This window comes from the organism of the source record quoted next (genome assembly GCF_019968985.1).
Source record: "MAG: Porospora cf. gigantea B chromosome Unknown PgB_NODE_306_length_23098_cov_125.096, whole genome shotgun sequence".
Taxonomy (NCBI): Eukaryota; Apicomplexa; class Conoidasida; order Eugregarinorida; family Porosporidae; genus Porospora; species Porospora cf. gigantea B.
In genome coordinates this window covers 1-23098 of record NW_027178911.1, presented here as the reverse complement: position 1 = coordinate 23098, position 23098 = coordinate 1, and the positions used below count along the sequence as shown (strand labels likewise).

The 23098-nt window shown below is 54.2% G+C and overlaps 7 protein-coding genes across 10 annotated transcripts; 4 read left to right on the top strand and 3 right to left on the bottom strand.

Moving 5' to 3' along the window:
- Positions 1–1671: 1671 nt before the first annotated feature.
- On the top strand, positions 1672–2886 carry KVP17_002976 (uncharacterized protein; the record flags this gene model as incomplete). The annotated part of the gene is made up of 1 exon (XM_068519772.1): positions 1672–2886. The coding sequence occupies one exon, from the start codon at positions 1672–1674 to the stop codon at positions 2884–2886; it is 1215 nt and encodes a 404-aa protein (XP_068375604.1).
- A 1162-nt stretch (positions 2887–4048) lies between these two features.
- On the top strand, positions 4049–5257 carry KVP17_002974 (uncharacterized protein; the record flags this gene model as incomplete). Of its 2 annotated transcripts, XM_068519769.1 has the most annotated exons (4): positions 4049–4434; positions 4465–4536; positions 4566–5041; positions 5070–5257. In XM_068519769.1, 4 exons carry the CDS (start codon positions 4049–4051, stop codon positions 5255–5257), a joined length of 1122 nt encoding a protein of 373 aa, XP_068375601.1. The 2 variants fall into 2 exon arrangements, with proteins under 2 accessions (XP_068375601.1, XP_068375602.1); XM_068519770.1 differs by lacking the exons at positions 4049–4434; positions 4465–4536; positions 4566–5041 and having other exon boundaries at positions 5072–5257.
- Positions 4111–4530, bottom strand: KVP17_002970 (uncharacterized protein; the record flags this gene model as incomplete). Its single annotated transcript, XM_068519763.1, has 1 exon — positions 4111–4530. The coding sequence occupies one exon, from the start codon at positions 4528–4530 to the stop codon at positions 4111–4113; it is 420 nt and encodes a 139-aa protein (XP_068375595.1).
- A 40-nt stretch (positions 5258–5297) lies between the features above and the next one.
- KVP17_002971 (uncharacterized protein) lies at positions 5298–5783 on the bottom strand (the record flags this gene model as incomplete). The annotated part of the gene is made up of 1 exon (XM_068519764.1): positions 5298–5783. One exon carries the CDS (start codon positions 5781–5783, stop codon positions 5298–5300), a length of 486 nt encoding a protein of 161 aa, XP_068375596.1.
- Positions 5784–5893: 110 nt separating this feature from the next.
- Positions 5894–6442, top strand: KVP17_002975 (uncharacterized protein; the record flags this gene model as incomplete). Its single annotated transcript, XM_068519771.1, has 1 exon — positions 5894–6442. The coding sequence occupies one exon, from the start codon at positions 5894–5896 to the stop codon at positions 6440–6442; it is 549 nt and encodes a 182-aa protein (XP_068375603.1).
- A 73-nt stretch (positions 6443–6515) lies between these two features.
- KVP17_002973 (uncharacterized protein) lies at positions 6516–20945 on the top strand (the record flags this gene model as incomplete). 3 transcript variants are annotated; one of them, XM_068519768.1, is made up of 4 exons in its annotated part: positions 6516–6539; positions 6568–6668; positions 6697–19380; positions 19445–20945. In XM_068519768.1, 4 exons carry the CDS (start codon positions 6516–6518, stop codon positions 20943–20945), a joined length of 14310 nt encoding a protein of 4769 aa, XP_068375600.1. The 3 variants fall into 3 exon arrangements, with proteins under 3 accessions (XP_068375600.1, XP_068375599.1, XP_068375598.1); XM_068519767.1 differs by lacking the exons at positions 6516–6539; positions 19445–20945 and having other exon boundaries at positions 6650–19384; XM_068519766.1 differs by lacking the exons at positions 6516–6539; positions 6568–6668; positions 6697–19380 and having other exon boundaries at positions 19767–20945.
- A 528-nt stretch (positions 20946–21473) lies between these two features.
- Positions 21474–23054, bottom strand: KVP17_002972 (uncharacterized protein; the record flags this gene model as incomplete). The annotated part of the gene is made up of 1 exon (XM_068519765.1): positions 21474–23054. The coding sequence occupies one exon, from the start codon at positions 23052–23054 to the stop codon at positions 21474–21476; it is 1581 nt and encodes a 526-aa protein (XP_068375597.1).
- Between the last annotated feature and the right edge of the window lie 44 nt (positions 23055–23098).

The window sequence follows — 23098 nt, the reverse complement described above, 5'->3', positions numbered from 1 at the left end:
ACAACGCTGAGTACCAGCGCTGCTACTATTGGAATGGCACCCGGTCCACATGGGACAAGCCTTTTTAGGTGCCTGGCTTAATCGGATGGGACAAGCCTTTTTAGGTGCCAGGCTCAGACATTGGACAAGTGTTTTTGGGTGCCAAGCTTATTATTATATCCATTTGTTTGAGACACTCATTTGTTCGTGACCGTGCATTTCGGAAATGTGAGGCAAAAGTGTCACACAAAATTGGAATGGCACCTGTTTTGGGCGTTGTGGGTTCGTTTCTTCGAACACACAAAGCAGTCTCAAAGCATCACCGACGGCACGGAGCTCGCTAAATGCGTGCCGGGGTTACACCTCCCCCGTTGCAGGTATCTTGGGAATATTGCTCCCACAATACCGGCGCCGACGACAGCGGAATGCTCCTCTTCCTGTCTCAATAACTTCTGCGGTCAGCCTGGAGAATGGTGCCGGACTCAGCCATTGTAAAGTGTTTTTAGGCAGGTTTAATATTTTGCCAATTTGTTTTCGACACTCATTAGTTTGTGACAATGCATTTCGGGAATGTGAGCTAAGACGAAGCTGAATACCAGCGCTGCTGTTGTTGGAACGGCACCGAGCCACTTGGTGCTGTTCCGCAGTCGTCGGCTCTAGGACAAGAGTGGGTTTCCGAATTTCACACTGTGGGTAGCTCCGGCCCCAAGGCCACCTTCAGTCTCCACGGCCCCACATCGATGTACCCCACAGGCCATATTCCATCCAGGGTTCACGGCATTCCATCCAATGCGATTTCTCACCTCAGCTGTAGCGTGCGTTGTTTGGGCCGCCGACGTGAATCCTTCATTTCATGATTGTTATCAAGCAGGGCTGCGGCTCGATCCTGTCTGTAGGCAGGCATCATGCGGAGGAGCCTCTCGGATCGTCGAGTCATCTCTTCCGTCCTGTGTGGACAGCTGCCGACGAACCCCCGACTGCGAGTACGTGACCTGGAATCACACCAACCATCAGTGTAGATTGGTTGGAGCCCAGGTGAAGGCGGTACGAGACCACCACTACGTCTCTGTTTCCAAGGGTTGCGTTGAACCTACTGTCTCACAGAAGCCGGCCGCCAAACCCAGCTGCATTGAACGGTTGACCATCAAAGGGACTGTTATCAACAACAAGCATACTCCATCAGTACTGGACTGTGGACACGCTTGTAATGAAACGAAGGAGTGCGTTGGCTTTTCCTGGGATCGGCGGTACAGACAGTGCCGTCTCATGAGCGAGATGAGTGGAATCGCTCGCTCTCGTTACTACTATTCTGGCAGGAAAAATTGCGTCAAGTCGGCAGCTAGAACTAGACCTACAGAGACTCCTGTCACTTTTAGTCGTTTCAATCGTCCCTCAAGACTTCGGCCAGTTTTCTCGCAACTACCTGCGATGACCGCTAGCGAGTTTTAATCCAGGTGTACTCGGCGTGGTAATTCTGCAGCAGTTATTGAATGTTGATCCATTCATGCGCGTCACTAATTAGATGACGAGGCATTTGGCTACCTTAAAAGGGTCACAGTTACCCCTGCCATTGACGCACGCTTAATTGTGTCTGAGGTTAGTATTGATTGAACATTAGTATTTAAATAAATTATTCCTTGGGAAATTATCCTAGAAATCGTGGAATTTCCCCTAAAATTGCTGATATAATTTATGTCCGCTCTCCGGTGTCAGCAGTGCCTTACTGTCGTCGCCAATCTAACCAAAGTCGTCAAGGAGAAGGTGGCCGCTGACCCCCACCGTGTGTACAGCTACGTCTTGGACGACTTGCTGGGGCTTGAGGACGTTCCGTGCTACTCCGCCACGAATCCGGCGTCGGTGCGCTTTGACTTGACACTTTTCACGGAGGCGGTGAACGTGGATGTTAGCGGCGAAATGTCCATGGTGTCGACGTGGTTTCCGAATCACGCTTGGCGCTTCGTTCACTGCAACTATTGTCATGAACACATTGGCTGGAATTATTATAAGGGGGCTCCTATGGACAAGATTAACGCGGTGCTTTTCGCAGTAGAACGCGTTAACAGCCTTCAAAGCTCTGTGATGTGCTGTCCCTCAACGGCATCTTGTAACTCGGACGACGGATCAGTGAGTTCTGGCGGCCATTCCCCTCTTATGGTTATGTCGGAGAACACTGATTGTGACAGTGATGATCCTGAGAGTCGGCTGCCCCATCCAGAGTGCGTCGTTGGCGACTCGTCCGAAGAGGAGACTGTATACAGGCCTAATGACGGCCCCCTGCCGCCGCTTGAACCTGTCGAAGGCAGTGCCGTCGATTTAGCCGAGGTTGTAAGGCTGGGAAGACTGTTCGACCCGGAGGCAGTCATGGACGGAGCCGCCCGCATTGCTGTCCTTCATGACTTAAAAACCAACCTGGTGCAATTTGCCACGAACCGACAGCCTGACGCCGAGGATGTATCTTTGGAGGGGGCTTTAACGATCTCCGTCGCTTGCCGGATTGTTATTGCGGAGGGAGCCGAGCTCGGCCTGGAACCAGAAGAACAGGCTTTGCTGGCTCAATGGACGATGACACCATTGGTGCGGCGAGCCTTGATTGAAAGTCTCCACGACTTCGTTTTTCAGGACATGTATTCCTCTATTCTCCGGTTGGAACAGGCCTACAACGAGCTGGCCTCCGCGATGAATCTCACGGAGCTGGCGGCGCCGGCGCCGAGCATCGTCGCCCAACACATTGCGAACGCCAGCGGAGCGGTACGTGTGGGCAATGCCTGTAATGCCCTCGACGACTACTGTAAGGATATTCTGGCAGCCTTGCCACGGCCCACGTTCGTCGGGTTGTGTGTCACTCGACTCAAGGTGCAACAAGATTCACTGTCGGATTCCGACTCCTCTAAGGCTACGTCTGAGTAGTTTCCTGTCGATTTTCCAAACGGACAAGGACATTAGGCGTCATGCTGTCCGATTTGTAGTTCGTATGGAGAATCTCCACTCTCAATAAAATAATTCGTTTTCCCAAAATAATTAGATCAGGCTGCAATTTCGCCACTCTCAATAAAATAATTCGTTTTCAAAAAACTAAATCTCCCTCGTTAACATTTACTTTCCTGACTTCGCTTTCCGTTGCAAAATCTCTCGAACAAGTCTACTTTCTTGAAGTAATATGTTGACTTCTCGAACCTCTCCACTTATTGCAGCGAGATCACCGCGGAGCTGGTCCAACAACGTGTACATATCGATGACATCTTTCCGAAGCTCCCTAGTGTTACACGCTAGCTCGGAGTCATCGACAGCGGCTGGAACGCGTGGTTCATTCCAACCCGAAAAAAACCTACCTCGTCTTTCCATGTGCAAGCCCACCTTTGATGCGTGTGCAGTAAATAGTGACACTACGAACTGCATCAAAAAGTATCCCGAAAGAGGCGGGATGAGAATGAGTATCTCATGGTGCCCTACCGCCCATGTGACGAGCTTCTCCCATCGAATAAAAAGCTGGAACACAGTTAGAAGCAGATAATCGCCTGCTGCGTCTTACCCAGATGTGCAACACGAATGCGACCAGTCCAAGGGCAAAAAATAAACAGATCCACCTATCGTTTGACAGGAAGCTCTCATGCCTCCAGTTCCACGCCAGTTTGTGGAAGAACAAGCCGAATTTTCCAACTGGTGCATCATAAAGTTCATTGGTTGTAAGTTTTTTCCAGTGATCGTAGTTATCGAGCACACTCTGAGATCCAGAATGGCTGCCATTTCTCACGTCGTCTCGCTTAATGTCGTTTGGATCTTCAATGTCAATGGGTTTGTGACCACAACGAGGACGACAACAGGGAGACATTGTGCAGAATTGCTAAGTTTTTGGCGATCTCACTCAAGTATGCCTCTTCGATCACAGTGCGATGCTTTTGTAAAGGTCAGACAAGAGCCTTCGAAGACCCTTCGAAACGGCAAGTCCAAGCAAAATGAGCAAGCTCTTCACCCAGCTGTAGAAAACGCACAGAGCTGGAAATGGCGGTTTTGAGTGCCAGGTGGCTGTGTAAGCGCTGAGCAGGCAGTTCTAAATAGACCTTTATCTCTCATGCATGACCCACCCATGATCCTGGCTACCCTCAGAGAGTCGGACATGCTTTCCGGCCACCCTCAGGCGACAGAGGAGGATCTCAACGGGGGCTGTGACTTGCTCACGCCGCTGGACAGTGTGAGACTGAAGCCGAGAATGGAGCAACCTACTGTCGGGCTGAACTGGGAATGTCTCGCCACGCCGCAGGCCTCTCGAAGCACATCGGTGGCGTCGGACTGCGACTCGCAGGACTCCGTATCCAAGCCGCTGCTCACCTTCTTTACGCAGTCCACGTCCAGCAGTCTTCCGTTGATAAGTTGTGAGGTGTCGCTGTCGCCAAATATGGCGTTGCAGCCGAATAGCGCTCGAGCTCGAAAGAAGAAACAAGCTCGAGGGATAATGCTGTGAGGGACTAGGGCTTCGCCCTGATCCAGAGGCGTTGCGGTCATGAAGGCCGCCTTTATCGTCTGCAGTACACTCTGTGCCGTGGCAGCTGGCATTTACAGGTGAGCCTTGTCGCAGCTCCCCATACCAGGCGCGACGTAAACAACGCTCTCCAAAGGCTACTGCACGTGGCCTGGAGACTAGACGAGGGTTCTGTGCTTCTCTTCGTGCTGATTGACATGGGTACGGTTGTGATGTTGCTGCCTAGCTGCTTCATTGAGTTGGTGCACCTCGCTGCTGGCTTCGTGTTCTGCCATCCGAAAAGTGGCTTAGGTTCGCACCTCGGCATGGCAGTCGCAGTGGGAAGTGTATTCCTTGGTCACAACCTGGCCGGGCTTCTACAACTGTCTTGCATTCGCCGCATGTTTAAAGGGAACATCGACGATTGGTTGGAACATCTTCCAAAGTTTAGGGCTCTCGTTGAAACGGTCCAGGAAGGTGGCCCCCTATTCCTTCTGCTACTGCGACTGACCCCTGTGGTCCCCTTCCCAATGTCCAACATATTCTTCTCCTTGGTGCCGATTCCATTGCGGCAATGGTTGCTGGGGTCCCTCGGACTGCTACCACGTGAGTGTTCCCCTAGCAGGGCATGCAGGCATGATGTTTTCGGTTTATATGGGGTCCCAGCTGCGCAGCTTTAAGCAACTGGGCAGTCCCCACGTCCATACAAACACCAGTACCATCGTTATGGCGGTTATCTCGGTGTTACTGTCACTGACCATCTCCGTCTACGTGTTTATCGCAATGCGGCGGAAGGTGAAGTCCTACCACCACATGGTTTAGCGCACCTCCCGACTCCCAATTTTACAAAGGTTTAGTCGCACTACGCCCGAAGCCGCTTAATCAAACCCGCCAAAGAGTCGGTCTCCTGGGGAGGAACCGGCAGGGGCCGATCCACCAGGTACACCTCTGCATCTTCGATGGGTAGTCTTGACAATAACTTATGGCAGATGGGCGCGTCTTCCTTGACGGAACACAATAGGTCCTTCTCTTGCAGCGTGTAGGGTTCACCAGCAGCGGTCTGCACCACAGCCCCTTGTCGGAAGGCCTGATCAAGGCCGCCGACAGCCTTGAATGCGCTGTGTGCTAGATTCTCGGCGAACGTCGCGGTCTGGGAGAGCGCCTCGTTGTCCCAACCACGTTGAGCCGGAATAATAATCGTTGGGTTATGTACATCACTCAACAGAGTCTCGAAAACTGCTTTGTGAGTTCGTAGAAGCGGAGCACAGGGCAGTTGGGCGGTTTCCAACCACTCTACAAGCGTCAACGCGTTCGAAATGATTAGCGGAATCGTCAGAATGAGCTTCATTAAATAAACCTAGTATTTCGGTCTTAATGGATGAGGGGTCTAGATAACCGCAAACAGGGAGGACTGACTGGGACTAGACACAACCGACAAAGAAAATTCGGTGATTCTGGATGAGGGACCGAAAACAAAATCGCCGAACCCTTCCAGCCTCGCTGAAGTGGAACGCTCAACGCAAGGCCTCGCGTGCCGAGAAACGGAAAACGCACCTCAATGTACTGGATTTACGGATGCGAAAGAAGACCCACGAGGACGCGAGCCTGGATCCGACTTCAATGACGGTGTGGGAGCCGGATGCGGCCAGAGTCGAGAGACTAGAGGCAGCCATGCAGCCACAGACGCACGAGTCGGTGGAGGAGGCACAGGTGGAGGAGGTGCAGGTGAATGAGCGTGAAAAGCTGGTCAAGGAAAGGATGCCATTTGACGTGAACAGGAACAACCCCTTCTATAAACAGCTTAAGCGAGGTTACGAGGCTAAAGTGAAGGCCATTGCGGCGTCCGAGATTCGGAATGAGGAGATACAGGCGAAAGCCGATCATTTCACTGGTCGAGAGAAGCAGCGGAAACAGCAGTTTCAAAAGCTTTCGAGAAAAAACGCCAGGGGCCAGACGAATCTCGGACATCTCAGTGAAGTGCTGTTAGAACGGCTGCAACAGTCATGAGCGTAGAGTGCCAACTAGACAGCATACACGGCACAGGGAGCACGACGCACACGCAATACCCTAATTTCGCAGCATGATCGAGAGGCTCTTGCAATCTGTGAGTCAGGCGCGGCCTTCTTACCCAGATCGCCTCTCGACATCTGCCAGATATTCTAGGGGAAGAATGGAAAGCTAACGTGGACGATTTCCAGTGGACGTGTGAAGGCGATGGCGGGATTCGTGTTAGGTAGGGTCTGTGATGGGTGCGAACACAGACTTCACGACTTGCCTTTCCCTCAGAAAATTTTTGAGGCAGCTAAAGTTCCGTTTGGAGTGGATTTCTCTCACATCAAATCGGCGGTTGTCGTGATCCACCCTACGCAGCTGGTTGGACCTCTCAGGAGGGGAGCGGTGACGGTTGACATCGACGATGTGGAGATACGGCTGAGGTACGTTTTTCCGAGTGAATGGGACCCTGACTTGTGGCGTGCAAAGGCCGTGAAACGCGCAAAGAAGGCCATCAGAGAGTGGATTGCATCTGTTTCTCTGTTTGGGCCTCAGACCAGTTCTCGAGGAGGAGAGTTCAAAATTAGAATGCTCAACTCCATGGTCATCAACTGCCGAAATGTACATCTTCACATTGTGGACAATGTCTGTTCTGGCACTCCCCACGCGTTGGAAGCGATCATTGAGGAGGCGAAAATATCGTGCCCCGAAAACGGAGACCCCAGATTCAAGCCGGAGGAGATGGCAGGCATCCAGGCACTGACTCTTCGTGTCCTCTGGATACGGCTGCTAGGCATGCATATAACTTACAAGGAATTCCCTGGTCCGGCACTGGTTGATGCCAGATCGCAGTGGTTGGAGAAAAGGCCGGTACGAGAAAAACTACCGGAGGAACAGCCGTTACCAGCGCCAGTGGAGTCTAGTGATGACGAGAGCAACGAGGTCTGGCGTCTGGGATCGGACCGAGTCGTCGAATCCTTTACGGGAGTAACAACCCGACCCGAGGGACTTTCAAGCGTTTCCTCGTTCACCCTTCAATCTGAAGCGTGGGATGACTCGTCTGGCGTCACGACGGCGACCAGGACGCTTGACACGCAGGCTTCGAAATGGGAAGCACCTCGCATCGAGGAGGAACCAACGCACCAGCAAGCCTTTGTCGGCAAGCGAGAGAGCACAAAAGGCAGACAATCCGCGTTGCCCTTCAATGACCACGGCTTGCGGGTGTCTCCCCCAGGCGGCATAGACATGCATATAATCAGTCGAGAATGGGCGATCCGCGCGCTGAACGACGCAGAGCTCGACCGATGGAAGGCTACCGAGGTGGGATTTACCTGCAGTGAGAAAGGCGATCCCACTCCTCACTTCGAGAACCCGGACGCCAAATTTACCCCGCTGGAGTTGTACTTCTCCAGTGGCGCATTCGACGGCCTGTGGACGCTCGTTAGTCACCTGCGATTCTGGAGTGCATTCCGGAAGGGAATTGACGCGCCTTTGAAGCAGGTTGGCACGAAATACAGCATCCGGAAGTTTCACGAGTTGATCAAAAGGCAGAAGAAAGGGCAACCCTTGACACCCGATCAGGAGAAGTTTGTGGAGGAGACGGAGCTGCGGCTACCGAATCACGTGATTACATCCGTGCACCACAAGGTCGAACAGGAAATCTTAATTCACGACGCCTCGTTCCTCGGCAGACTTGGAAATCGGATAAAGAAAGCCATGGCAGGGCGCAAGTTGGACCTGGAGAGCATCGACCACCGCTGGTTTGACAACGAATCTCGACTTACTATCCACATGCCCAACGTAGTGTTCCAATTTCTGCCAGAGTTGAAGAGAGGCATTCATCCGCAGGGCCGCCCGCTTCCAGGATTTAAGCCTGCCGGCGCGTCGAAGATTTGTGGTTCGAGCTCTCTCGGCATGACTCCCGTCTTCACTTTCCGCTTTACGTTCAGGATGATGGATCTGAAGAGGAATGCGCTCCGAAAAGGAACATACATCGCTCTCGACGACCTCGTATGCCTTCGCGATGAGAAGGAGGTTCTATGTGTACCATTCCACCGGGCGGTCAATATAGAACCATGCCTCCAGGCCTTTGTGGCTGACTCATGCCCCAGAGAGCTGCTGATCACTCGGACTATAAATCCTGCCGAGCTGGTACTTTTCCTACGAGGTGGGCAAAATAAGGTAGTGGGGGATCTCCTGCAAGGCGTGTCGGCGAAAGAGCGGCCATTCTGGTCGCGAGTTCTCCACCGCGTAATTCCTCCATGCTGCGAGCAGATTCTGGAGCCTGATCATATCAAGGTGCGACGCCGAGACGAATACGATCTTCCTGGCAAGTACGACGAGAGCTCAACGCCAACCGACTCGTCGTTCTGCAAGGGCACCACCTTCGAGAAACGTGGGCGATTGTATTTAGTAGACCCTTTCACGGAGTCGTTCCTGGGAAGTGAACCTCTCGTCCACCCCTCTACGAGGTTTGCAATCATATTGGAGAACTCTACTGCGGCGTCCAGTAGATTTACGGAGATCGTCGTTCCCTCTCTAAATCTGAACATGAATGGTCTTTTGGAGTTCATGTCTGCGTTTCCTCCCGACATTCCACATTGCTTAGACTTCTTCGACGAGGTCGATAAGCCGATACCACACAAGACTATTGGCATCCTGAACCTTGCAGCCAGCGTTACTCCATGGGTCAAGCAGATGCTGTTGGAAGTTCCGCACATCATGATCTGCTCCACAAATCAGGAGAGCTTAGAGTGCCTTCGAGGACAGGACGCAGGTTACCGACGAGCTACCGAGAAGTGGAAGTCGCGGCACTTGGGCCAAGATGACCGCAGGGAGGGCCTGGCACGCTTGTCAGCTGTGAACAGCATGGCGCCGCCACTGCATTCTGCACGAGTGGTGCTCGACGACTTCAGCTTCACCATGGACCAGCGCCGCCACAAGCTGCACGTGAAGTGCCGGAACCTCGTTTGCCAAATGCTCATTGATGCTTCTGCATTCTTCCTGCGACTTTCTCCGTTGCTCGGCCGACACGATGGCCCCTTGGCGTGCGACTCCGTTAACCGCCCCACGTCGACGACCAGATCGACCTCCTCGGCTGTGGCGCTACTGGACCAAATGCGCGCCCCTGAAGGGTCCTACGTGCCTGAGACCCCGGAGACCAGTAGTCTGTATCTTTACGGAGACCGGCGCGTGGCGGTTAAGCTCCTCTCGGTCTCCTGCTTCGAGTTTGAGGACATTGGGAGGCCGGTCGTCTATCCGAAGGCAGCAAACTTTCCGGTGCACGACGCGATGCCTCAAGTCATCGCGACCAGCCTTCCTCGGCGCGAAGCAGCCACTCAAACTGAAGATGACCTTCCTCCTCTGAAGGTAGATACTAAGCGTCGTCCAACCAAATCTCTCCGGGTATCTGTGGCGCACATCCAAGTGGGACTGCATCCGATATTGGCTCTACTCGCTGTGAATTGGAGCTCGTGGACATTTGATGACGTCGACTTCCGCTACCTTCTCTACCGGCTGAAGGCGTTCTCTCCTTGGAGGAGAATCGACCCTGTTACCAATTCAGAATTCGTGAATCCGAAGTACTCGTACACCCGTACAAGTTTGGAGGAAGCCTCATACGTCATCCTGCATGGTGTGGGTGACCAGCCGCACGAGGACCCCCTTGACGCTCTTCTGGGCGCGCTGGAGACTGGAGGGTTCATCAAAGCCGCGTTTCAGTCTGCTGACCAGCCTCAGAGCGGCGAAAGTCAGCGTCCCGTTTCCATTCAGACGGGAATGCGCCATGTGAAGCTGGGTGTTGGCGTGGACCTCTCCCGTATGCGACTCGAGGAGATCCTCGCCATCTGGGACGACGACCACGATTTCCGGAATGACATGTACTGGATCCTGGCCGAGCTGGAGCACGAACCCGAGCCTCCACCAAAATCGGCTGTGCTCAAACGACTGGAGCCGCAAACGGCGTCACCCGAACCCGCAGCGCTTGCACTCGAGCTGAATTTGGGGACACTGGGTGTGATGGTGTCTGAGATGCAGTCTCATGTCGTGCTGGTCGCCAGTCTCTTCGGGGTTACTGTGGATTTGGCCAAGTGGACGAAATGTGTCGGAGTCGACTTGGGATGCTCAGAAGTGTTCATCCTGGGTGCAGACGAAGATTACAATCTGCTAACACTTTTGAGTAAACGTGTTGGTCACCTGGCAAGCTTCAACGCGGAATCTGTACGGGGGTCTGGAACCCAGTTGCTGGAAGGCTTACGAACCCCCAGAATGACCCATCGATTCTATGGACACGAGTATCTCGAAGACGAGAGCTCGGATGCCCCAACGCAGACCTCAATTAGTTCCGTGGGATTCGACTTCGATTCGACAGCGTCGGAATCGTTCAGCTCGGACTCTCTGAAAGTCTCCTCCAGCTGCACCCCTGGTCGGTCGCGAAGCTCGATTCATCTGAACAGCTCATTGCACCAGGAATTATTACGTGAGTGGTCGTTTCCGTCGTTTTACGGCCGCCCTCGATTCTTCAGGCGAGCCTCCTTTGCCAGCGCCTGGAAGGCGGAGTCTTCGCGAAGCGCTGGCACGGGGATGGCGCAGGTCCGATTGACCCGGGACGACTCTCTGTCCTTAAATGTGGCCGTGACGTTAGAATCGTGGCATCTCTTCCCAGTGCTCCGCTTGGTGGATCAGGCTCTGCAGACCTTTGAGGATGTCAAATCGATAATGGCGGTGGAACGCCTTCGCCTCGAGGGCAACCGGCGTTTGAACAATCGCTCGTTAGAGACACCAGAAACGCCAAAAACGGCAACTCAGGCTCCTGGCCCCAAACAGTTCCACCTGCAGGTGCATACCACAGATGTCAACGTTCATTTGCCCAGCGGGCCGGTGCTGCCTGCGGGGTTCTACTCGGAGGTGGGAGCTGCTGAGGCCGAGGCGTTCTCGGACGTGCTCTTCGACGCGGCCCGGACCCACGGTCGTGTGCCTCTTTTGGTTCCCGACACCTACGGTTTATGTCTCAACAGCAAGCTGGAGCTAGGGACTTCCATAACCCAGGTCTACTCTAATCAGAAGAGGGTTCAGATTACTGTTGATCTGGAATCTATGGAGGTTTTACTGCATCAGAAGGCGGTCTGGCTGCGGATGTGTCTCACAATCGCAAACGCCAGATTTCGGACCCACTTCATCACTGGAAAAGAGTCGTTCATCTCCGGCCTCGTCAACGCAAGCCTGCTGGTTCAAAAGGTGTCGCTATGGGGATGTCGCTACCTGAATGTCGCTCGCAGGAAAGCCGGCACAACTGTGGATGAAAGTGAGTCGGGGTCCACATCTGTCTCGCCGACAACAGTTGTTGGGCTTTTCCGCACTTCAGAAAAGCCGACGGAGCCGGTACCCTTCTACACACCGCGTTTCGGACTCGAAGAGACTCATCCCCACATCAAAGATGAGGCCTGGTTAAACCCTGCCGTGTTGGCGCTCCTTCCGTCCCGGGTTCCGTTTCCTTCCTACCACTGCGACAGTCTTGTGCCAGCGCTGACACCTCTGGTGTTCTGTGTGAGTGAAGAGGTCCCATCGCTTACTGTGGCGGTAGCCTCTGAGGAGGACAGTCCTATCCACGCTCTGGTTTCGTGCGCTCACCTGCACTTAGTGGTTGATATGGCTTCTTTCAAGCGATTGGCAGAGGTGGTGGAGTTCGTCGAGGACTGGGCGGGGTGGAAACATGAAGTGCCAGCCAGTGACAGCGTGCCAACATCACCACGGAAACCAGATCATTTCAAGCCCGTCTCAACGCTGCTATCGCCTTCCTCCGGGGTCACTGGAGCTGTCCGTGTTACGGTTACAGGACTCTCAGCAGTTTTCTCGCCCGATTTGGCCGTTGCGACGGCGGTTCCAGGTCCGACGCTGGCGAAATGTTTAGATGGCAACTTTCCTTCTCTGCAACTGTATGACGTGCTCAGGATTAACGAGAACGACCCTGTAAGCTTCAGAGTTGACACCGAATTCTATGTGCAGGGAAAGGAAGGCCTCTCACGCGACGACGACCTGGACGACATGACCGCCACCATCAAGGCTGTTGAGCCGCTGGTGGTAGGGTTGGGACTGGACAGCTCAGCACCTTTCCTGCGCGTCAAGCCTGCGTCGCATCGCGATTCCCGCCTCCGACGATTCGTTTCGATGGGTAGTCTGTTCAATGGGCCTCGAAGATCCATGGAGATGGGACCGAAGAAGACCGTGAGGGGTATTTGGGTGTCGATTCCGAGTGTTGACCTCCAAATGCAGGACAATGGTCGCTTTTGGAGCTTAGGAGTTCGACGAACAACTCTGACTCTGGATAGGGTTTCCGACGGAGGTGAAACCGGAATAGACTCCTTCTTTTACCAGATGGAGTTCGGAATCGAGAGGCTCAGTTTTAAAGATAACCTCGGTGTACCGTTCTTGCGACGTACGCCGCTTACCAGAAAGAAACACCCACAGAACCTGATGAGTTCGGCTCACTTTCCCAACAGCTACGTCCAGAACCTGCAATTCTTTTGCAAGTGCCTCTATAAACCCGCACGCTATAAGACCGTGATAACGAAGGTACAATGCATGCGACTTGAGCTCGAGTTCGATTCTATGCACCGTCTGATCGTGAGAGCCAAGCAGGTGGCGCGCACGCTACACCCTTCCATCGTTGTACACCAAATGGAGCCACCCGAGTTGCCTTGGCACCGCGACATGCATGCCTCCACGCTGAAAGCGGGGGCAGGGGTCTACTCTGCCACTCGAATGGAGGCTAGACATTTCCCGTTGGTAACGTATTGGCCTGCGACTGGAGAAGAATGCTACGTGCAGAAGGGGCTGCCTCGGATGGAGGACATGAAGTGGGTGCTGGACTTCATGGGCTTGCTACCCAATCAAGGGGATCCCGTGGAATCTGAGCACCTGACGCCACGAACAGTTGCAGAGGACACTTCAGCCTTCAAACCACTGCTGGGTGGTCTTCCACAAAGCACTCATCCATTGAACAGATTTCAGGACGTCGATGAGTACGCTCATACGTGGCTTTCTCTCGACGCTGAGGAGCTGAAGCGTCCCGACGTCCATCCAAGGGAGGAGAAGACCTATAGAACCAGTAATTTTGGAAGATCGACAATGGTACCCATGTCCATCGAGAAATCGGCTGTCAGCGACTCAGCTTCAATCTCGTCGCGGCGGCGACCGAAGTGGACCCCGGATAGCAAGGCGAGTTATATCTTCGGTGTCATGGCAGCTGTCGCGAACACAGTGGCGGGTCATGTTCACTTCCTGACTTCCTCTGTGATTGGCTCGGGCGTACAACCCAACGCCCTATTGATCCGGTTGGCAGTGGAGGGCGTGGAAGGCTGGCTCGTTCCGCGATGCCCTGCTCTCTACCGCAAACGTATGCAGCAGTCCATCAACGTTCCTCGAGGCCGAACTCCCGTCGTGAGCGTGAGCACGCTGAGTCCCCAACAAGAGGAGAAGGCGGTGCCGCTTGCGGCGTACCATCAGTGGTTCGGCCCTTTTCAGCCTGATCATCCGCGACCTGGATTTCACATCTCTGGAAGCCGGCTGAAAGGCGACTACGAGGTGAGGATGCCTCCACTATCTGTGCGTCGTATCAAAGAGACCAACAAGGAGCGCAACGTGTCCTTCCATGCCTTGAAACCCGTTCACATCTCTGAAAATCCCCTGATGCATACAGGACGAGCGGATGACAACGCCACAGGGAAGCAAGTCTTGGCGGTGCAGATCTGCGCTTCGGTGACATGCTTGAAGATTGATCTCCCCACGAGTACTGTCGAGGAGGAGTATTCTCGGCGGTACCTGGTTCAAGCCAAGGTGTCTGAACTGGCAGTGACACTCGGGACTCCTCGTTTGCGACATGAGGACCAAGAGGTCCACCATGACGGTGAGGGGGTACCTGTTCTGGTTTCGAGTGATGGTCGACTTCTTGCATCTGACCGGGACTATCTCTTGAAGCTGGAACGCCTCAACATTCGACTTTACGGTCACGACGCCAGAGCCGCCGGAGACGACGCCAGGGAAGACCATCGTGCTTTGCTGTTGAAGCACTATTCTCTGGATGGCAACAACCTCGACGAGCTCGGTGACACCTCCTTCTGGACGGCTTCCGTGAGACTCAACAGGTTGCTTGTTAATGGCACTCTCTCCGCGATTAGCTCCCTACACGACATTATTGACACCACCACTAAGCAGGTTGGAGCAATCAACGAGGACTGGAGACGTCAAGATACAACCTGTGGATCGAACTCCATCGAAGTAGCTCGAACCCTGTTACGCAGAGATGTTATGAGAGTGGAAAATCCAAGCGAGGCTTTCACGTTCGACGACAGCGATGCCTCCCAACACATATCACGAGACGCCTACCTTTTTTGGAAACACGACCCCGAGGTCTTCCAGGCATCAATGGGCTACGAGGCCACCAAAGGTCTCGCTTCCCAGGAGCATGCAATCATCGACTTCCTCTTCCTCAGGCTCTTTGCCTGCCCTAATGCTGTTCCTCTCATCAACGTCAACTTCCGCTTCCTGGAAACCACTGTTACGCTCTCCGACTTCTACACAACCTTGAGCACCTTGCATATTCCGTTGATCGGTGGCAGGTGCTCTTACCCGATGTTGGGGAAGAGTGACATGGAATTGAAGGTGGTGAAGTTTACCGTCACGTGTTACAATCCGCAGCAGAACAAGACTGATACAGTCGTGGCTCCATTCTCGGTGGAGGCGTCCATTTCGAGGAGTATGCAACAAATGCGGCCTCACAGCGACGAGACAGTCCCGAAGGGACAGTGCTCAGTTACGATCGACCCCATCGAGCTCCACGTGTTCTCTGGCGTTCTGCAGGTCTTCCAAAGGGTACAGGCGTACCTTGTGCGGCTGGACAAAGCCATGCGGGTCACCCAGAACAAGAAACCGGTTCTCAAACTGCTGAACGACACCCAGACGGCAATACTTCTAAAGGGTTCTATGCGGGCAGGAGCCCATGTTGTAGTGCCAGAGGGTCAGTACGCTGGTGTGTCCTCTGGACAAGGTCTGGAGGTCCATCTGTATCTGCCACCCAAGAAAAAGACGGAGAAGACGCCTTTGAAGCTCTTCAAGCGGAAGACCAGCGAGCACTACTCCACGGAGGACCTTACGTTGTCAGAGGTCGACACCGACCTTGTAGTGAGGTCCATCTTACGCATGGGGGAACGGCGTGGTGACGTTGACGTGTTGACGTCGGTGGATCGCTACGCCAGGAGATTCATGCTGCATTCAACGCGAGCAAGCGATGCGCTGTTGAAGATGCTTTATCATGAGCTCACCAAGCTTTCCACCAACAGCAAGGTCCATAATCAGACAAAGGAGATGAATCGCATTCTTAGCAAGCCAGGATGGACTGCGATGGGCGGCTTACGTAAGGACTACCAAAATACACGGGCTTACTTCGCTCGTGATATCGGATTCTCCATTGTGGCCCAACCCGATACTCTTGTCGGGGTCAATGGCCAGGAGGAGTGGTTTGTGACACTGGGGACGTGCATTCAAATCCACAACAGTACAGCCCTCCCTTTAGGGATTAGCACGGTGGTGACGTCTACAGCCGTCAGAGGCCGGATGCGAAAGCTGGTGATGCAGATGACTGGCTTTATTGAAGGCAGCCTCAAAGGTATGGTTTTCGAACAAGAACCGTTGGTGATTCCGCCATTCTGTTCGAGAAGCGTCCCTCTGAAGTGGTTCCACCGCGAGGATTGCTACGCGTGCATTAGGCCGGAGACCAAAACGCCGAGCGTGGCCGGTCTGGACGAATCCTGGTACGTGCCGTTTCACCTACTGAATCGCCTCTTGGACTTCATCCGCGCGGAAAACCACTCTATGGGCCATGACCCCACGACCCCCAATCGCCCCCAACAACTTCCGGCGCAGTTCCAATTGAAGTGGCGGAGAGCGGTGGCCGTCAAGGGGTTCCTTGAGATGACTCAGATCCCATCGAATCACACGTCTTGTCACGCCTACCTGTACTCCATCATCTTACGGCCCACAGTCTCTGTCACGAACAGGTTACCGTACCCGGTGACAGTGTGTGCGCATCCTACCGTGGAGGGCTTGGCTGCGCTAAATAGGTCGCTTAGACCGAACTCCGATGTGGAGACTCTGTTCCGTGGCTATGCGGCTGACGCCGAGCGCGAGGTGACCTCGCTCGTTACTCGGGGAATGCTGGTGGCGACCATTCCTCCTCTATGTGTCTGGGGTCTGACGACGGCGGAATCGCACATGGAAATGGTGGTTACGGTTCACGGGGCGTCTATTGAATCCCTGGGCAACACAGCCAACGTGTCGCTGTGCACGGAGGTGAATCACGACCGTAGTGTACTTTGGGAAGACATCCTGCAGCACGTTCTCATATCTGAGCAGCCTCTGACCACACTACCTTATCCCACCGACAAAGCCTCTTTTGATGAGATGCTCTTGCGCGTAGGTCGAGGGACGTTCGCCGAGCGGCTTATTTCGCCTCATTCAGACGCCGACCCGGCAAGCGCCAGGCGACTGTTCGAGGCGTACATCTCGCAGTACCCGGTGTACACGACTACCGCGGTGTCACTGTGGGTTTCGGGTCAGGATGCTGTGAACAGTCACCAGATGAAGGCCCGTTTGCGGGTCGGCTCCGACGTTGAACCATTTCCCCGACAGGTGTATAAGATTTGCGAAAAGGCCATGTGTCTGCAGGATTACCTCAAAGGCGACCAGATGGTCCCTCCGACGATCGCCTCTCGAGCCTCGAGTATGGGTTTCGTGGCGGAGGATGTTGGGACCTCAGCAGTCATCGATCTCGTTAACGAAATGTATTCGACGTTGCCGTTCATCGCGGATGCCGGCAAGGGCGAGGTCACCCTCTTCTCTCCCTATCAGGTGGAGAACTCGTCTCTGAGTATGCTCACCCTCAACGGGAAAATCGTACCTCCCATGTGTCGTTTGATGATCTGCGAGGACGAGGCACGCAGAGCGCGAATCCGCGCCTTTAGGCTGAAAAATAGCGACGCCAAGAAGCTGCTGGTGGTCTGCAGCAACCGGTCTGTGAAGATGGATCTCCAACGCATGACCCAATCAAGGCCTGCGGTGGTGCTCAAGTTCCCTACCCAGGACGCGCTGGATAAGCCTTTCCGGCCGGAGATGGATAATGTGCGCACGATTAAGGAGAGTCGAGGAGAGACCCGTCGTATTCCGAAACTTTGCAGACGGAAACGCGGGGCAGGCTCGATTGCCTCGTCTGAAAGCACAGAGAAAGGAACTCACGAACGGGTAGTGAAGTACCGTGCAGCGATTGTCAAAGCATCGAACCGAGTACTTCGGCGTCGAGCGCCAACCATCCTATCTCCTCGACTGGACCGCCGAGATGCCGTGTCTCACAATGACACTGTCGAAGGCGAGCTCATGTCTGAAGATAGTCTCTTGGTGTCTCGGCCGGAATCCTTCACGGCGGCTTACAGCAACAGGGATATCACAACTCCCAGACATGACTACTCTAGAGGCTTTCGCTACAAGAACGTGGACGGAGTGGTGTCGCTAGGCATCACCGTGCGCTACAACGATCATCCGTATGGGCTCAGCAAGGTCGTCAGCATCGCACCTCGGTACGTCTTCTACTCCAGACTTCCTTTCGCTGTCTCCGTCGAGGAGTTCGATACCCGAGCTAAGGTGACTACCAAGCAACTTGTCATGCCCAGTGGTGTAGTTCCCTTCCACATGGAATCCGGAGCCTTCGTTCTCTGCGGAGTTTCGTCGGGGCACACATCTTCGCCGTTCGTGATGCCGGATGCCGCGCCACACACGGCTCAAGTAGCCCTGATGCATCGGGGTAATCGGGATCCTGGGGGTATTATGCTCCCAGGAGACGGGTTGATTGTACAGATTAACGTTGTATCAGGAGAGTACAAGAGTTCTCATTCGTTGCCAAGCACAGTCAACACCAACTACGTGGTTCTCTCCGTGGCGAAGTCCCCCAAGTACCAGTTGGTAAACCACTGTTCTGTCCCTCTCTTGCTGGAAGAACAGATCCCAGGTCGCCGGCGGCCTGTGCGAAACGCAGTCGTGAATTCCAACATCTTCGACAGAGGCCGCCGAGAGAGCCGGCCTCCCCCGAGTGGAGAAGTCAAAAGGGTCGGGTCGGAGGATCGGATGAAGCCCCACAGCGCTTCCTTCTATCGGCGGAAGCACTCCCACTCCCCTGTCGTTCCTCAACCGGACAACTCGCGCTCGGAGCTGCTGCTGCCGGGAGCCTCATGCTTCTACTTTTCCTCCGGCGGAGATCCGTCACTTGTGATTTCAGTCCCGAATTCGAAAACTTCTGAAAGATGGCCTGTGAAGTTTGACAACTACAGCTCTGTGTCCTCGTTGGCATATATCGCGGAGGACTCTGACGGTCAGTCCATGAGCTATATTCACTACGCGCTGTATGTGAATCACTCAGGGACGCGCATTGTGGTGTTTCTTCCATCCAAAACGTTGGCGTCTCGAATTTTGAAGGGAGAGAACATCACGGCCGGCATGCTGACGCGAGATCCAGTGGGTGTGAACATGAACAGCCTCCTCCTCAGTACTACGAAGACAGTCACAATGACAAGCGGAGTCCGCGACGCAGCTCCCCCCACAGCCAGACGGGAGAGAGACGAGATCTACAGCAGGACAAACATCGACAACCACCACCTCCCCTTCGTGGTGCTTTCTGTGGAGGTCATCCTGGGATCGGTTGCAGTGAAGTGGATTCACCAGTCGGACACCATATTAGCCTTCCGATTGAGTACCATCCGCTTCAGCGGCAGCTTAGGGCCGGAGACTCTGCCGGGATGGCTCGGAGCTGCGGTGGAGAGTCGCACAAAACGTGTGAAGTTGAAACATTTCTACGACTCGGTGAAGATTAGGATTTTTAAGACCCGTCAGGAAGCGGCGGATCCTGTGGTAGAGTGAGCGCTTGTCTGGTCTCACCGAGACTTTTGTTTAGTTTCTCCTTTAGTTTTGTTTCTTTAGTTTCGTTGTACATATCTTCCATGTTTCTTTAGTTTCGTTGTACATATCTTCCAGAGGCAACCGATTGACTGAGTCCTCTCTCTCTAAGACTCGACAGCTTCACGAAATCCTGCGAACAGAAGCGAACGTCAAATTGAAGGTCAGCGTTGGAGCCGTCCACTGCGACCACTTCTTATCTGGCGACATCCCGGTGATACTGAAATCAGTGGAAGCCAAGGGTAACAGTCGTTCCAACTTTTTGGATTTACAGTTGTCTATTCGCATTCTGGATGTACATCATGCGAAGGTAATCTCACACGTCCTCGTCACGGTCTCTCCTCTGATGGCCCATATCGACATCGAAACTCTGGAGCAGCTGTTGGCTGCTATTGACATCGAGAAGCAATTTGTGTGTTCTTCTGCGCAGGCAGATGTCACTCCTGCAGCTCCGCAGTTCTGCAAAGAGAAGCTCACCAACGCCTCGCTTTCCTTCTCAGTCGTCGACCGCGAGCCAGCGTGGTTCACACCGACAAACACCGACGCTCGACCTCTGATGCTATCTGCAGACAAGTACTCTCCCGCCCAACCTCCCACTGCGCCACAAGACCGCAGTCTGCGAAAAGGTACTCATGCCTTCTTCAACTCCAGCCCAGGCGTTGCCCTGTTCAACCTCAGGAGCATGACTCCTATAATGCAGTGCTGTTTACCATCCACCTCGGAACTCCACGGCTCGACAGCAGTCTACATCGGTGATCTGACGATACGCGGCATGTACATGCGCATTAGCATTCGGACAAGTCAAAGGCCCATTGACAGACACGTGCTGCAGTGGGTGGACGCTCTACCCCTGGACACTCCCCTGATGGCGCTGCAAATCGCCTCGGAAAGACGGAGGAACGTCATCTGTACAATTTCTGAGCTGGTCCACAATCTTCGACACTCCTACGTGAAGCAGCTGATTACGCAGTCGCTGCCGACTGCCTGGTTCCGAAATCCTTTCGCTTTCGTGACTGCTACGTGGCGTGGCGTTCGTGAAGGTGGTAACGTGCTCCTGAGCAAGCTTGACGAGTTCGGAATATTACAAGGAAGCGTCATTGGGTTCCGTCTTGGTATCATCGTGTTCATCCAAAACGTGGTGGGAGGCATCTTCCAGAGTCTTGCCCACTTCACCAACCTCCTCATGAAATGTTTCAGAAATCGACGCCTTCACCCATTCTCCGTTTTGGATGGATGCCGTATCGGAATGGTCGGCTTCTGCACCGAGTGCTTCGCACGACCGTGGCTCGCGATCTGGAGACAGCCGAGGAAGATGAGGGAGAGCGGACAGCCGTGGTTCAAGGTTCTAGCTGTCTTAGTGTGGTGCGTCTTCCGCATCCTGATCGTCTGCTGGTTGTCTGGGGCCGTCTGCTTCCTGTCAAGCGTTTTCGAGGGATTTACCAACACGTTTGTTGGAAACTTCGAGCTTTCCCGCAACGGGGAGGAGCTCGACCTGCGCCAAGAGGAGGAAGAGATTCAGGAGTGACTACAGAATGAAGTTGAGACTGGCATGCCTCGCAAGACACCAGAATAGTAGACGGGTGACGTGGCAGTGCATAACCTTTTTTTCGGCAATTGAATGCTGCGATTGTTCCACCGAATTCAAGAGGTCCTTGTGGCCCACGTCTCCAGGTGTGGGGCGGGGGGATTCGCAATTCAGTGTTCTACTGGTGCTTTTACTAGCCTTTACTGTCGTTATCATCCAGTTCGCTAATCGGAGGTGTGAAGAGGAGGAGGTGTACTGGACAACCAACGAACCCCTGATAACTGGCGAGTTTCAAGGTCCCGAGAGCGAGTTGAAAGACGACGCTGAGGAGGGGAAGGTTTACGTCACAGAACGACTCCCTCTGGCAGACTATCATGTGGAAGTGGACGAGACCACGAAGTCGGCCATGGCAGCCTTGCTCAAGACTCGAGAGTGGGGCGACCACTGCGCCGCTCGACGGTACGAGACAGTCAATTTTAACTGGCAGAAGCGCCTCCGTGATGACGAGCGAGTTCGCAGATTCAACGACTAACGCTTTATTAATCGATCCTCGCTGGCCTCTGTATGGGAATCCACGATAGCTCCGGAGTCCACGACGCACGCCACGAGTACGGAGCCGTCGCCAATGGTGGCGTTCGCTCCGATGTAGCAGCCAGTCAGCTGAACATCAGCGCCAAGGGAGACACCTGGCTCGAGAAAGCTGCATATGACTTTGGGAGTGTCCTCGAGGACGTCTGTTCGTCGTGCTTCGCGCTCTTGGGGACTCGAGGGTGGAGCATGTGCCAGGTCGACCTCTTGCCCTCGGTAGAACAGGGGTCTGCAAATGACAGACTCTAGCAGGAGGAGCGGTGCACATAAAGTAACGGGCAGCAGCGAGTGGTACAACCCGGGTACACGAAAGGGAGACTCCAGCAATGGGGGCAGAAGATTGGCGGAGGGGTAGGGCGACGACGCCTCAAAGGGGTTGTCGGCCAGGACGTTGGGAGTGGCCGCACTTATTGCCACGTGGAAGAGGTCTGCATCGCTCACGATGGGACCACAGAAGCGGCTTCGCGGTTGGAACAAGGGCAGAATGCGATGAACATCAGAGCAACTCTGAAGATATGGACTCTCGCTGATGTTGAGGATGTCGGAGTACACGTCACATTGCTCCAGGGACTTTGGGAAAAACCGTGTGCCCTGGAGGGAGAGTAGAATGGGTAGAACACCAGTAACGAAGTCGAGACTCGTGAAGTCCACCTCGCATCCAGACGGCTTCGGGCCGGGCGTTGGATCAACCCGCAGCCCAAGGGCTTCGACGTCTTCACGCGAGAGCTCAGGAGCCGGGTCCTGCGCCACTCCCAGCAGCATTCTACGAAGAAGCTGCAGCTCGAAAAGCACCACGCCTGGAAAGCTGACAAGCTGCTCGTTCGGACCCAGGTGCATCTGTAGCGCCAAGTCATCAGGGCGGGGATTTTCCGCGTTCAGCATAAACTTTCCGTGAGTACGCACCACGAATTTCTGGCGGCGCGTCTCCTGCAGCGGCGGAGACGCAAGTTGTATCGGCGGTCGTGTGGCGTTTGACCGACCTGTAGCGGAGCTCCACCTCCTTACGTGAGGCGGAAGCAGCATCGTTGACGAACGTCGTGACAGATGTGGGAGTGTTGTCAACGCCGGTATTTCCAGCTCGTTCGTGAAGAGCACGACAAGGCTTGTATTCTCGCACAACAAACGGTAGTACATCTGCGCCAAGTCCAGCACTCCAAGTACGTCAGACTGGAGAACGAAGAGGTCCGACTGGACTAGGGGCAGGGCAATGCGACAGCAGTCCAGGAGGGTAGGCTTCTGTAAAGGGGCGACTATTGACGGAAGGAACCAGGGATAGATTGGTTTGTCCAGGCACAGAACGCACAGCTCTACATCCAGCTGTGCCAGTTGCCGCTGAACGACCTCCTCGTGCGTAGCCAGACAGCCCACAATGACCCTCGGGTAACTGCGGTGGTCTGACCAGCCTGGTTGCCCTGGTAATCGCTTCCGTTCTCTCCTCGATTTGGGAGTGTTGGTGGCCGATCGTGGCTCTCGTCGTTGCAATCCTCTCCGTAAGCAGGCTTGAACCGTCAGCACGTTCATCTGAAAGAGAGAGTAAGGTCCTATGTGTCTGTCTAGGGAACGTG